General features: G+C 48.6%; 1 protein-coding gene across 2 annotated transcripts in view; it reads right to left on the reverse strand.

The window, feature by feature from the left end:
- The window catches only part of REEP3 (receptor accessory protein 3), an 84393-nt gene extending 75342 nt beyond the window's left edge, over nt 1-9051 (reverse strand). For both annotated transcript variants that reach the window (XM_031956893.1, XM_031956892.1), the window contains exon 1: nt 8682-9051. In XM_031956893.1, the coding sequence (XP_031812753.1) occupies nt 8682-8713 (32 nt within the window). In that variant the 5' untranslated portion in view covers nt 8714-9051. The remainder of the gene's footprint in view (nt 1-8681) is intronic.
- Nucleotides 9052-13110: the final 4059 nt, after the last annotated feature.

The following is a 13110-nucleotide window of genomic DNA, read 5'->3' on the forward strand; positions in this document are numbered from 1 at the left end:
TAGATGAGTCTCTTCACCCCAGCCTGCCTCAGGTAGCTTAACTGTTTAAAAAAAAAAAAAAAAAAAAGGGCAAACAGGAGCACCTGCAGGGTTGTAGGAACAAGTGACTCTAGAAGCGGGACTTGTCATTGTCACTGTCCCTGCCACCATCGGCTTCTTTCTTTCCCCCCATCCTGCCCACTTCCCTTTCCAGGCTTCCGATCATCAGACATACTACTCTTTGTAGTCATCAGCCCTGGAAAGGAAGTTTTGCGGGCCCCTTTGCTTCTAGGCTGGATTTAAACTCGGCTCTCATTGTTCACCATCCGAGCTGGCTTCACGCTCAATCAGCCAATCAGCATCGAGTAAGTGCCTTCGATGTGCCTGGCCCCATGCTGCGCTCTGAGGGCTCAGAAGGGAGTCCCTGCCCTCAGTGTGCTCATAATCAAATAGGGAAGAGAACCAGCAAGCAGTCTGCTGTCATCAGCCAAGGGGAAGCATTACCATGAAGAAGGCTGAGGAAGACTTCCTGGAGAAGATGGGAATGTGGTTGGGATCTGAAGGAAGTCAGGAATGGGGACAGAGGAGGGAGAGTGTTTGGGGGGGGGGGGGGGGGGGGGGGGGGGGGGGGGGGGGGGGGGGGGGTCAGAGGGCAGCGTGCCTTGTTTGGTGTTCCTGGATCTTGCAGGAGTGAGGAGTCAAAAGATTGGAAAGTTGGGGAGGGGAGGGACAAAGAGCTCTTGGAACCTTATATTTTTCCAGTGGTCTGCTGAGGCCTTTTGGCCAGTCCTGATGGGCACAAATTGCCTGCCTCAGGTTGGGGATGCCCGAAGGACTGATTATCCCTTCAGGACTTGGGTTCTAGCTCTGCTCAGTCCCCAAGAGAGGGGGTCTTTCCTGTCTCTTGGTCCAGGTTCAAAACTTCATAGTTGTGGCTCTCCTCCTAACTTACAACCCAACACTCATCATTATCTTATCATATCATAGCCTTTTCAGGCTCCTAAAATCTTGTATTAAGAAGGCTCAATATTTTAGTTAGTTTTCTTGATTATTTAAAATATTACTTCTCATTTATTGTTCAAATGACAGCCTTCCATTATCTTCATAAGTATGACTTTTTATAAGGTCTTGTTACTATTTTCAGCCATATATTATTTTTAGATAAGGCATTAATATTGCATTAAACAAAATATAGCTAAGATAGTTGAAAAGAACTATTTACAGACCTATTGAAAAATACCATCTCATCTCATTAGTCTGAATTTATCAGTTAACTAAGATCAAAGGAGCAGTATATTAGATATTTTCACATGAAATAAAATACTGGGGTTTAAATACTGAGTATACAGAGCTAACATTTTGGTAGTTAGAGCAGATAAAATGCAACCAATATCAATGAAATAAAGAGAAATATTTTCTCTATGTATTTCTGGAGTTTGAAATATTCAGAAATAAAATATACTGAGAAGTTTACTATGCTATGGTTCTAAGTAAAAGGGAGTGAAAAGCCCATCAGGACTGGCCAAAAGGCCTCAGCAGACCACTGGAAAAATATAAGGCTCTTTGTCCCTCCCCTCCCCAACTTTCCAATCTTTTGACCCCTCACTTTCTGCAAGATCCAGGAACACCAAACAAGGCACACTGCCCTCTGACCCCCCCCCCCAAAACACTCTCCCTCCTCTGTCCCCATTCCTGACTTCCTTCAGATCCCAACCACATTCCCATCTTCTCCAGGATAAATAAAAGTCAATATTAATGCTCCAAGGAAGTTCCACTAGGGTCACAGAGATCAAGGGTGAGGCATAGATAATAGAAAAAGAGAACGATGATGTGGACAGGAGAAGGTGCCCGTGTTCCCTGTGGCTCCCATTTGCCAAAAGACATCCTAATGATGTTTTCAGCAAGCCTGTGTTGTATTAGCTGATCTAAAAATGCTATTCTATTCAAACAAAAAAGAACTATTTTATCTACTTGTTCAATGGTCCACAGAATCCCAAATATAACTCTGAGATAGACATGACTGCCGTTTTCTCCCCAGCTTGCAATAAGGTGTCCTGAGTCACGAGCTGTCAAGTAGTTGAGGAGATACTTGAAGTCAGGTCTGCTTGACTTCAAGCTGGGTTTTTTATTTCCAAATGGCTTGATCTTCAGGGCAAATCTCTCCAACTACACTATCTTTTTCTCTGTTGTTCTACCAGCATTTTTCTTTTATCAACAGTAAAGAATGCTACTCAATGGCATTTTCCTGTTAATCCCTCTCTAAGGCTAGATAAGAAAAGATATTCACGTGAACACTTTATTTCTGACTGGTGTGTAGACATCAAATATTCAATTAATCAATCAGCGAGCATTTATTAAGTACCTGTGAAGAGCCAGAGTCTGTTTGAAGCATTAGGATACAAGTACAAAGAATGAAACAAAACCTATTCATGACGAACCTACATTCCGATGGGAGAAATAACAAGTACAAAAATACGTAACACAAATATAAAGTGAATAAATACAAATATGTACAAAATTGTTAACTCCAAGATAGGCCGGGAAAGAGGCCACTTGTAGTTGGTGGGATAGGGAAAGGCTGCACACAGAGGATGGAAGCTGAGCAACATCTTAAAGAATGAGCAGTTCTCCAAGACGCATGGAGGAGGAGGTAATTAAGGCCTGAGGGTGATCAAGGTTTGAGAATAACTATAGTCACATCTACCACAGAATTTACCAATTCTGCTACATATGAGATTAACATATACATTCAAAAACATTCAATGATCCTATGAATGAACAAAACTTAATTTTCAAGTTTAATACCAATTTTATCATCTAATGTTTCTCTCCCTACACCCCCCATCCTGCCAACATCTCCAGTCTCCTGGAGCCATGTGGTTAGCATAAGGAATCATGGAATGTTAGGGTTCAGAAGTCCTCTTGGTTCCAGGCCAGCCCACTCTCCCAGAAGCAAGTCTTGGGGCAAGGGGAGCAACCAGCCCCACCAAATGTCCCCATTACCACTCCCTAAGCTGAAGCCCAAAAGAGACAGGAAGCAGTTCCCAACCCCCTCACATCCTCACAGACCCTGATGGGACAGTCAGCCAGGTTTCCAGCCCCTGGCCCCCAGCCCTCCTCCTGGCCTTGTCCAGGTTCAGATGGTTCTGCACAGAAATGAACTTCTGGCAGCCTTGACCTGAGACAAAAGGCATTTCCATCTGCTTCTATGCTGCCCCAAAGGACTATAGAACCTCTGCCTGTGACCTTCCCTTGCACTGGAACAGGAGCTTATGGACCGCAGGGACCGTCTGTCTCTTCTCCCTGCAACACCCTGCAGGATAAAGGGCAGTACTCTGCGTACAACAAATGCTTTCTTCATTCATGGACTCATTCATTCATTTGTATCTCAAAGAGTGCAGCTTTCCTGACGGATTATCACTGCTTTAGAAGTACTGTTCATGGTCAGAGAACTAATTGTTACAAAAGTATTTCTTATACTCAATCCAAACACATCAGCTGCCTCTGATTCTGCCCTTTGGGATGACATGGAGTCAGTCTATTTCCCCTTCTTGAAGGAAGTCATTAAAATGCTGGAAAACAGTCATCATGTCTAATAACCATTAATCTCTCCCCTTAGCCAAATATTAGCAATCTCTTCAAATGCATAAATCACTTCTCCTGGCCCAATACAGACTCTACTCTAAAGGTTCCAATCAATGATTATGTTAATGGAAATTATAAGATGTGGGGAGTAACTTAACTGTCCCACAGACTTTTAATGAGTCCACCAAACTTTCTCTGAAAGTGATTATTATTTGGTGGGGAAGGGGGAAAGGGATCACGCCCACTTCTCTCTACATGTGCTCTCTCCAACAAGAAGCATCTGGTGAGAAGTGAGCTTCCATTCACTCCACCTCGGTCTCTGTGCCCAGCACCATGCCTGCCTTGCAAAATCTTGTGTCCATCCATGACTTTCGTGACACTAGAGAAGGGCCCACAGCTTTCATAGGACAACTGTGTCTGGCGGACACCCTCTCCGTGACTCCTTTGACAGTCTCCAGGATCTAAAGGGAGATGGGCGGGGGTTGGCAGTATTTTGTTGAGGGGCTCTCCAGGGCCTTTGGGGGAATTGAAAGGGGGGAGGACTGGACCAGCCAAACAGCAGGGTTTGCGCTGGTCATGCTGATTCCTTCCTTCTTTACCAGGGTAGCTTCATTTTATGGCCAGTGGGCCATACTTTTAAAATTCTAGGCTCTTTCCTCTTGCCGGTGCCAACTGCCATCTTGCTGGGACTGCAAAGATAGAAGTCAGTCTCTCTGTCACCTTACTCTCTTCTTTGTCGCGTATGTGTGTCTACTCATGTGTTTATAAAAATAAGCTTATTAAGATAACAACAGATTTACACATTCTATCCATGTTTTAAGAACTGGCTCAAGGCCAGCTTTACTCATTTGATAAGCATCCATTAAGCTATTATTATATGCTAGACATATGGGTACCAAAAAATCCAAAAGAAGAGAAGCTTACATTCTCTTCAATTACTTTATGAGACCATTCTATGGATCAAACAAACTACTCTGAAGGAAATATAAACTCATTAGATATAGCACATTAGATTATTCTGATAGGGCAAGATACCTATGTGTTACTTTTTAAATTTAGGGGCTAAAGGCTTTTGTGCAAAAGTTAACTATTGGAAACAATCTTGCTTTTGGAATGGGAGAAAACTTAAAAGTAGCTAAAAAAATGCAGCACATTAAACATTCTTTTTTAATATCACTAAAGTACAATTAGAGACAGAGGATGCTGAATTGGACATTTTCTGGATGCCGTTAGGCTTAGAACTTGTGGAAATTTTCAACAAAGAGAAATATTAATCTGTAATGTCAAAATATCTACAAGGTGACACAGAAGCCCCCTGAATGATATCTTCATTTCTAGGGATTATGTCAGCCTGGACAGGAAACTAGTGTCTGAGAAGAGGATTTGGTTTTTAAGATTCTGGTTTATGATACAGGAATGAAGAGTTTTTGGAAAGGGGCACAGTAAAGCTAATGACAGCTGGAAAAATATATTTTGTCTAGAGAATTTGATATTTGGGGAGTGGTTTTTTTTTTAAACAGAAACTTTAGTGGTATCTTCTGTTGTTATATCATGTCTATTCCTTTTCTGTCATTCTCTCCCTCTTCCCCACTTGTAACAAGGAAGAATTGTTCAGATATGTTATTTAACCAATATCTGATCCTTCGTGAAAAGAAAGCCATGAAATTAATAATCTGGTCTCAGTTTGCATCTGGGTGTGTAAAATTGCAAAACAGTTTTTCTTCTAAAATGTATTCAAATCCTTTTATATTTTGGAAGTCAGATGTTTAGCAAAGAAACTTGTTGCAAAGATTTCCCCCCCCAGCGATTTCTTCTCTAATTTTGGGCAATTTTGCACCTGTTCATTCAGGTGCAATTTTGAGACAAAAAGTACTTGTAACTCACACAGCAGTTTTCATATGACAACTGTCTCTGGCAGACCAAGGAGGGCAAGGAATTGGTTCTACATGGGGCTTTTTAGGTTGAAAGGTGACTAGGAGTGTTAAGAGGCAAAAGTCAATTAGGTGCCAAGGACAGAGAAAAAGCAAATCGCCCACCCTACATCCCTTTTTTTGGGGAGAGATTCAAAAGAAAGATCAGTAGAAAATCTTGGTCCTTTCACACCTTGTTTGATTGTGAACTGTTCATTACCCATAATTCTGAAAATTATTTCCTTGGTTCTCTAATTTGTCTATGTGACCTTTGATATCTAAGTCATGCATCTGTTTCTGTGCTTTAGTGCAAACTTTTCACATACAAAAAGGGAAGACAGCTTCTTTATTACAAGGGATGGGTGAGTTTAATGTTGATTCCAGTCAGAATTCTAGAGTGGATTAACAAAGAACAGTTTGTGAATACTTTGGAAAGGGAAGCTGTGAATACTATGAGAATGTGTGGCTTCATTGAGCACACCATGCCAGATAACCTTATTTCCTTTACTGACAAGGTTCTTAGAATAGCAGATCAGGAAAATGTCATCCACATTTTTTACCTTTCACCAAGACAACTGACATATATTTTTCTTTTTTCCTTCTTTTTCCTTCCTGGTGTCAGACCTGCTCCACCCCCTAATCCTCACCTCAGTCCTATTGGTACTATCACCAGATTCAATTCATAACAGAGAGAACAAAGATGAAGAAAAAATGGCAAGGGGACTGAAACCTCTTCACTAGTGACCTCTCTCTTCAGCCTCCACACTTCTTGACCTTGGATCTTTGAGGCAAAGTTTTCAACTGTCAATTCAGAAATACAGTTTTGAAAATAAAATGATTTAGAAGAAAATAAGCCTGTGAATCTAAGATTCAGAAATGTGGATTGTAGAACACTCCAGGTGGCTGAATTCTCAGTAACAGAATGTGGTCATAGGACTTATGTCTACTTTAAAGAGAGGTCACCTCTCTTTAGACTGGCTGTGTGAATCACTGACAACAAATAGTCTTGGCTGGAACACTGACCAAATTTTGGAGAATACAGAAATCAGAAAAGAGAGAGGATTTACTGGACCAAGGAAGAGGCATCCAAAAATGCCTCAAGTCTCTGAAACTTTGAGAAACCTAATAGGCCCCATTTTAAGCCCTAGACTTGGGTTCCAAGGCAAGGAGAGGAGCCAACCCAAGAATCCCTGAGGTGCCCCCAGCTGGAGAAGGGCTTCTAACTGGCCTTTTGGCCTAAAGAATTTCCTAGATCCATCTCTAAGCTGCCAAAACGGTCTTCCTCAAGTGCCAAGTCTCCGCTTCTGTGAGAAGCCTTTCCCAGTCTTTTTTCTAGGGACTTCCCTTTATCGGCCTGTGGCTTGTCTGCACAGGGCCATCTGCTCCCGTCTCTTCCACTAGACTCCAGGCCCAAGTTTTGTCTTTCTTTTTATCTCCAGTCCCCTGCCCCTCCCCACTCTCCAGTGTCAGGCACATAGGTGCTAATAAAAATTGATGCTTCCGTTTTCTAAGTGTTCTCTAAAAAAGTATCAAAAGGTTCTAGAGCTACAACAAAAACTATCTCGAGCAGGATGGTTACCAGATGTACACGAAAAGGAACTGTCTCTCACGGCACCCACACGGGCACTCACAGAAGTCAACACAAAACAACCCGAAGCCGTGGCTGTCCGGCATAATTTGCCAGGACGCGCCCTTCAACAGTGGGAACCCCCACCCCCAGCTCTGAAGCCAGACCGGGCTGGCCCCGGACCAAGTCCTAGCTCTGGGAGTCCAGGAAAGGGCTGGACTTCTCGGCTCCAAAGTTCCTTCCAGATCCACAAGAAGGGCCTTGGAAGAGCGAAGCTTGAGTCTGTGATTTCCACAGGGGTCAGAAGGAAAAGGCAGAACTTCACTGACTAAAGGCAAACTAAATCTAGGTCATCCAGCTTTTATGAAACAGAACTGTGCCCGCCACCTTCTGCTTGTGAATTAGTTTAAAAGTAGCCAAACAATACATAAAGTTCCCTTTAAGAAGTAAAATTAAATCACGCTTATTTCCCCCCGAAATATCTGGATCAAATGCAAAGTCAGGAAAAAAGTTTTCTCCTAAAAGTTGGTCATTTTCCCCGTTTTTTCAGCGTCTCCGCCAAACCGGCCTTCGCGCTCCCCTCCCCCCCCCCCCCGCCCGGGCCTCAGCCCCAGGAGGCCCTCTCCCCCACCCCGCCCCCCAAAAGTTCCCCATAAAAGTGGAAGCGCGCCGGAGCGCAGCGCACTCGGAGAGAACGGCCCGGGAGCAGGGGGCGTTCCCCTCTCCAGGCTGTCCTAAGCCCCGCCCCCTCGGTCCCAGCACGTGGGGGCCCGGCGCGGACTGTGACCCCGGGGCGGTGGTGCGGCGCTCCTCCCGCCCCTCTCGCGGCAGGACCGCGTTTCTGGGGGCGCCCCACGCCAGGGATGCGGCTTCCTCCCGAACACCCCACGCGGTGCCCGGTCCCTTCCCAGCCCTCGGAGAGCGCCTTACTTTGCCCCAGTCTAGGGAAAAGAGCAGGAGGAGGAGGGGGAGAGCGCGGCACCCACCCGGGCCCGTCCCGCCTCGGCCCCGGGGCCCGCACAACAGGGACTCCGAGGGCAGTGACACCGCGGGACCTAGGAAGAGAGCCCGAGACAGGTCCCACCGACGGGGGCCGGAAAAACTACTCCCGTAGTATTCCCGGAGTGGCGTCATCATGGCCCCGCCCGCGCGGGGCAGCCCCGACTCGGGACGGGACGCCCCGCCGGGAGGGGTCGGGCCCGCCCCGCCCCGGCCCCGCCGGCCACGTGACCCAGGGGTGCCCCGCCCCCCACACGCTGGGCCCCGGCGCTCGCTCCCGCCACCGCCGCCTCCCCTCCCCCCGGCCGCCCCCTTGCCGCTCGTGCCGAGTTTGCACAAGTTGTGGTCGGAGTCCCGCGGCCGCCGCTCCAACTTTTAACTACTTCTCCAGTAACTTTTCCGGCGCTGCTGCTTGTCCCGGCCCCGCAGGGCGGTGCCCGGCTGCCGAGAGGACCGCGCGCCTGGCCCCTGCCCCGCGGGACACTACGGGACGGGACGGGACAGGACGGGACGCGACGAGGCGCGACGGGACCCGACGGTCCGCCCGACGGCCAGCTGGACGGCCGCACGAAGGGACGCACGGTCGGCGCGAGGCCGCAGGTAAGCCCCCCTCCCCGACCCGGGGCGGGCCCCGCACTCACACCACAGCTCGGGAGATCATCCAGGACACCATCTTGGTCCCCTGCTCGGGCGGGCGGGCGCTCGGAGGCCCGTCCCGGCTCTCTTTGGCGCCGCTGCTCTCCTCCGCTCGGCCGCGCCGAGCTTCTTTCTCCGCGAGCCCGAGGAGGAGGAGGCGCCCCCTCCCTCCCTTTTTTCCTCCCCCCTCCCCGTCGTTCCTCCGGCCCCCCGCCCTCCCGCCTGACGAGCCCCGCCCCCGCGCCGCGCTGATTGGCTGCCGCCGTCTCCGGGGCCGCCGAGGCCGTTGGCGGCGGGTCCCGGCGTCCGGGTGCGCGCGGCGCGTGCCCTGGGAAGTCCGGGAAGCCGAGGGGTAGCGCTCCCCGCCGTCCCGCCTCCCCGACCCGCGCCGACCGTTAACTTTCCCCCCGCTTTCTCCCCGCCTCGGCGCGCGGGCAGAGCGCGCTGGCCGAAGTTGCTGGGCTATGCCCGGGGGGGGGGGGGGGGGGGGTAACACGCGAGGCCGGGATGACTCGGTGACCGGAAAGTGTCCGGGGACCCCCACCGCCGAATTGGGTCTGGCCCCTAGGAACTGAGGGGAAGACGGCCCTGGCCCGCGGGGGACGGGGGGCGGGCTGGGGGCGCTTGGGGTCCCCGGCCTAACTGAAAGCGCGCTTCCCGGAGTTCTCTGTCCCGGCTGAGACTTCCCCCTCCGGAGCCCTTTGCTTTGTGGGTCCCAGAGTGCGTCCGTCAACGGAGGGCGCGACTCCCGGAACGCCCTCCTTCCCTAAAGTTCCGCGTCCCCCAGAACGCGCGCGTGCGGTCATTTACCTGCCCCCCGCGCTGGGAAGCGGTGGGGCTTCCCTCCGGCTCTGGGAGCGTAGCGCGCTGCCTCCTCCCGAGAAACTCCGAGCTTCTCCCGGCCGGGACGCAGCGGGCCTTCCCGGACTCCTGGAGCCTCGAGTGCCGCCTCCATCGCGGAGCGCCTTGCCTTGCGTGTCCCGAAGTGCGCCGGGGCCCCGGAACGCGCACGCGCGCCCGTGTATGCTCCGTTCCGGGGCTTCCCCCGGGGTCTGGGAGCCCCGAGTGCGCCGCGCTGAAGTTCGGTGCCCCGCGCGCGTGCGGTCATTGGTCCGCCGCCGCTGCCGCCTCTGAGTGTCCAGAAGTGCGCTAGCTGGCGGGGAAGTGGGGAGGGCGGGGGAGGGGAGGCCAGTGGGACCCCGGAACGCGCCTGCGGGTAGTCACTTACCCGGCCCGCCGGGGAGCGGGCGGGCTGCCCCAGGATCCGCGAGTTTGGAGCGCGCGCCCTCCCTCCCCGCCCTGCTGGGCTTGGCTCGGCCGGGACCTCAGGAGTCTGTCACATGTCCTCCCTCAGTGCTTGTGGTGCCAGTGTGGGATGCTTTACCACACGTAGCTTTACTTTTTTCCTTGCCTAGAAATCGTGATCAACTTTAACAAACTTCATCTTTGCCGTTTTGGAAATGAAAGCTTACATATTTAACTAATCAGACTTAAAATCCTACTTGAGGATGTTGTACGTTGGAATCTGGTGGATGGGACACCGGACTTTGAGTCTGGAGGCCTGGATTCAAATTCTACCAAAAATACCCTTAACCAGTTGCCCGATAGACAGCTCATAACCTCAGTTTGTACACTACAAACGTATATGGCCATTAGTAATGTTTTTAAGCTTCCCTATTCAGCAGGTGTACTCATTGTGGCTGTGCCAAAGGGCTCTGTCTCGCCGGAGGGAAAGTCAGGGCAAGTCCGGGACCTGGTGTGATCGTCCTCCGAGGACTGGCCTGGCTAAATTTCCTACGCTTCTGAGTGATGGACAAATGATTATTCTGCCTAGTTACTGTATCTGGGACTCCAGGGAGGGTTAGCTAGTGGCTTGAAGCTATTAGGGAGTGTTGGTGCATGGTTTTTTGTTTGCAGGTCCTCCATCAGCCAGTACCACATCATCCATATGGGGAATCGGCAGTGACAGTAAATAGTGAAGTTCTGAATGCTCTGGATAAGTTCTCACCTGGAGGGATGTCCACATTGATGATGAGATTGACACAGAGCTAGCTCAGGGTTTGGGAGACTCCGAAGGAAAGTATGAGAGAAGAGAGGTATTAGGCTGACTACCAAACTCAAGGTCTACAGAACTGTTGTACTGACCTCATTGTGGTGCCTATGAGACCTGGACGCTGTACCAGTGCCATGCTAGGAAACAGAATTGTTTCCATTTGAATTTTGCCTGAAGATTCTGAAGATCTCCTAAGAAGAACTTTAGAAGTGAATATATGACATGAGAGAGACTGGCCCAGGACCACCCAGCATGGCGTGCCCTCCTCAGAGAAGGGGCCATGCTCTAGGAGCCAAGCAGGACTGAATTAGCCCAAAAGAAATGCAAGATGTGTAAAATTAGAGAAACCTCCCCAAATGTTCCTAGGGACTTTTTGTATCCGACCTATGGCAGAGCGTTCTGAACTTGTATTGGTCTGATCAGCCACAGTGAGTGAGACACACTGTATGTAACTCGACTCTAACATGGTGATGTCATTTTGGTCCTCTTCAAAAACAAAGGACAGCAACCAATTAGTTTACGTCTAAGATCCTAGAGTCCCAGATGCAGTAGATAAATATACAGTAGTTCCTTGCATTTGGATAGCTTGTATTTTAATAATAATGGCTGCTGTTTTCATAGTGTTTTCAGGTTTGTTTTACAAGTTATATTGTGTGGCCCGTTGGCATAGGAAGCACTTGGGTCTCCCCAAGCTACCATGAGGGAGTTTGGGCTGGAATCCTTATCTCTGTTTTTACAGATTTGAAAACAGAGGCCAAAAGACTAAGTGGCAGGAATGGGAAACAAATCCATGTTCTCTGATTTCAATTTGATTTCATATTTTTCCTTCCCTTAAAGTAAAAGCATCAGAAATAGCTGCTTCAACCACATTAAAATGTAATTGAGAACGATTTAACAAAATAAATAAAAATAAAGTAGAACATAGAAAATATTATGTGGTTTTCTAAGTCACTATGCTTGGGGCAAAGAATCAATTTGTGTTTCAGTTTGACACCACTGATGGAGAAGCAGCTATCTCCAACTTTCCTGAAAATAATTGATCCTTTTTTAGTGCTGACCAAGACATCACAAACATGAGCTATTTCACTGTGCGTCCTTGGAGAGGATGATGATTTAACCAAAGGATAGATCCATGGTCATCTTGACCTCCTCTCTGGCTCTGACTCTTATTGAATTAGCCTGCTTTCATTGAAAATATGAGAAATGGTAGCTTCCATTTTCATACTGTCTCCTAAACTCCAGACTTTAGCTGGGGCTGGGTTTCTTTTTCTTGTAGGCTCTTTTCCCCTCCAATAAGCACACCTCCCCCCCCACTCCCACCCCCAATTAAATGTTCTACAAATACTTAAGCAAATCGGAATTATCATCACGTGACTGGTAAAGGAATCACCTTAATACACAGGTCTGGCTGGGCCCCCCTCTTTTTAAAAAACCTTTGGTCCTCCTTGCCTACTAAATAAATCATCAGTTCATTAGCCTGACATTCGTGGTTCTGCAGTCCCCCTTTCCAACCTTAGTTCATATGCCTACCCTTCAAATATTTTTTATTCTCACTCAACATTTATTAAGAGCTTGCAGCGGTCCAGGAGTTAGGTTAAGACAAAAAGAACCTGAAACAACCCCCATTTCTCTGGGAGGTCATGTCCTAAGTGTATGTGCAGCCTAAGTAGGGAGTGAATCAGTCGAACATATGTGTAAAGCACTTAAGTGTCCAACATCTCAGGAGGGTGTCTGATGCTCCATGTCCCCGTTGGTGGTTCCCTTGGCAGAGAGCTGGCAAGTTGGCTGTTTGGCCACAGGGTGAAGGCTCATGTGGCTGGTCTGTGCCTGAGCTCCATCTGGCCCTTGGTCATCCTGACCTGGGAAAGGCATGTGAAATCCTGCAGAGGTGGAAGGGGAGCTTGTACCAGCAGGAACATTGGGGGGGCCTTAGAAAACCTATTGGATCCTTGAGTCACTGTTCTGCCATGTGCCAGCACCTACTGGGCTAAGCCCTAGGAATACAAAGAAAGGAAAAGAATAGTTCCTGTTCTTAATCTGTGTGGAAGGAAAATCATTTAGGCAACAATGTCTAGAATATCCTGGGGTGAGGAGAGACCAGTTGGAAACTGTGTCACAGTAATGGACAAATGGGAGAGAGTGCCTGAACTAAGAAGAAAAGATAAGACTTCTGACTGACTGTGACCTTTCATTTACTAGGGTCTCTCTTCTCTTCCATGAGTGTTTCCATCACCTGAAGTTACACCAGGGACAAGTGTCCCTAAAGTTGGTACTTACCTCTCTAGAGGCAAGATTTTTTATCAATAACAGGTAAAATTTCTAGTGTTTGAACATTTACAAAGTACTCTTATAATAATCTAAGTGCTGGATTTACTGCCACC

Source organism: Sarcophilus harrisii, chromosome 2, assembly GCF_902635505.1.
Source record: "Sarcophilus harrisii chromosome 2, mSarHar1.11, whole genome shotgun sequence".
Lineage (NCBI taxonomy): Eukaryota > Metazoa > Chordata > Mammalia > Dasyuromorphia > Dasyuridae > Sarcophilus > Sarcophilus harrisii.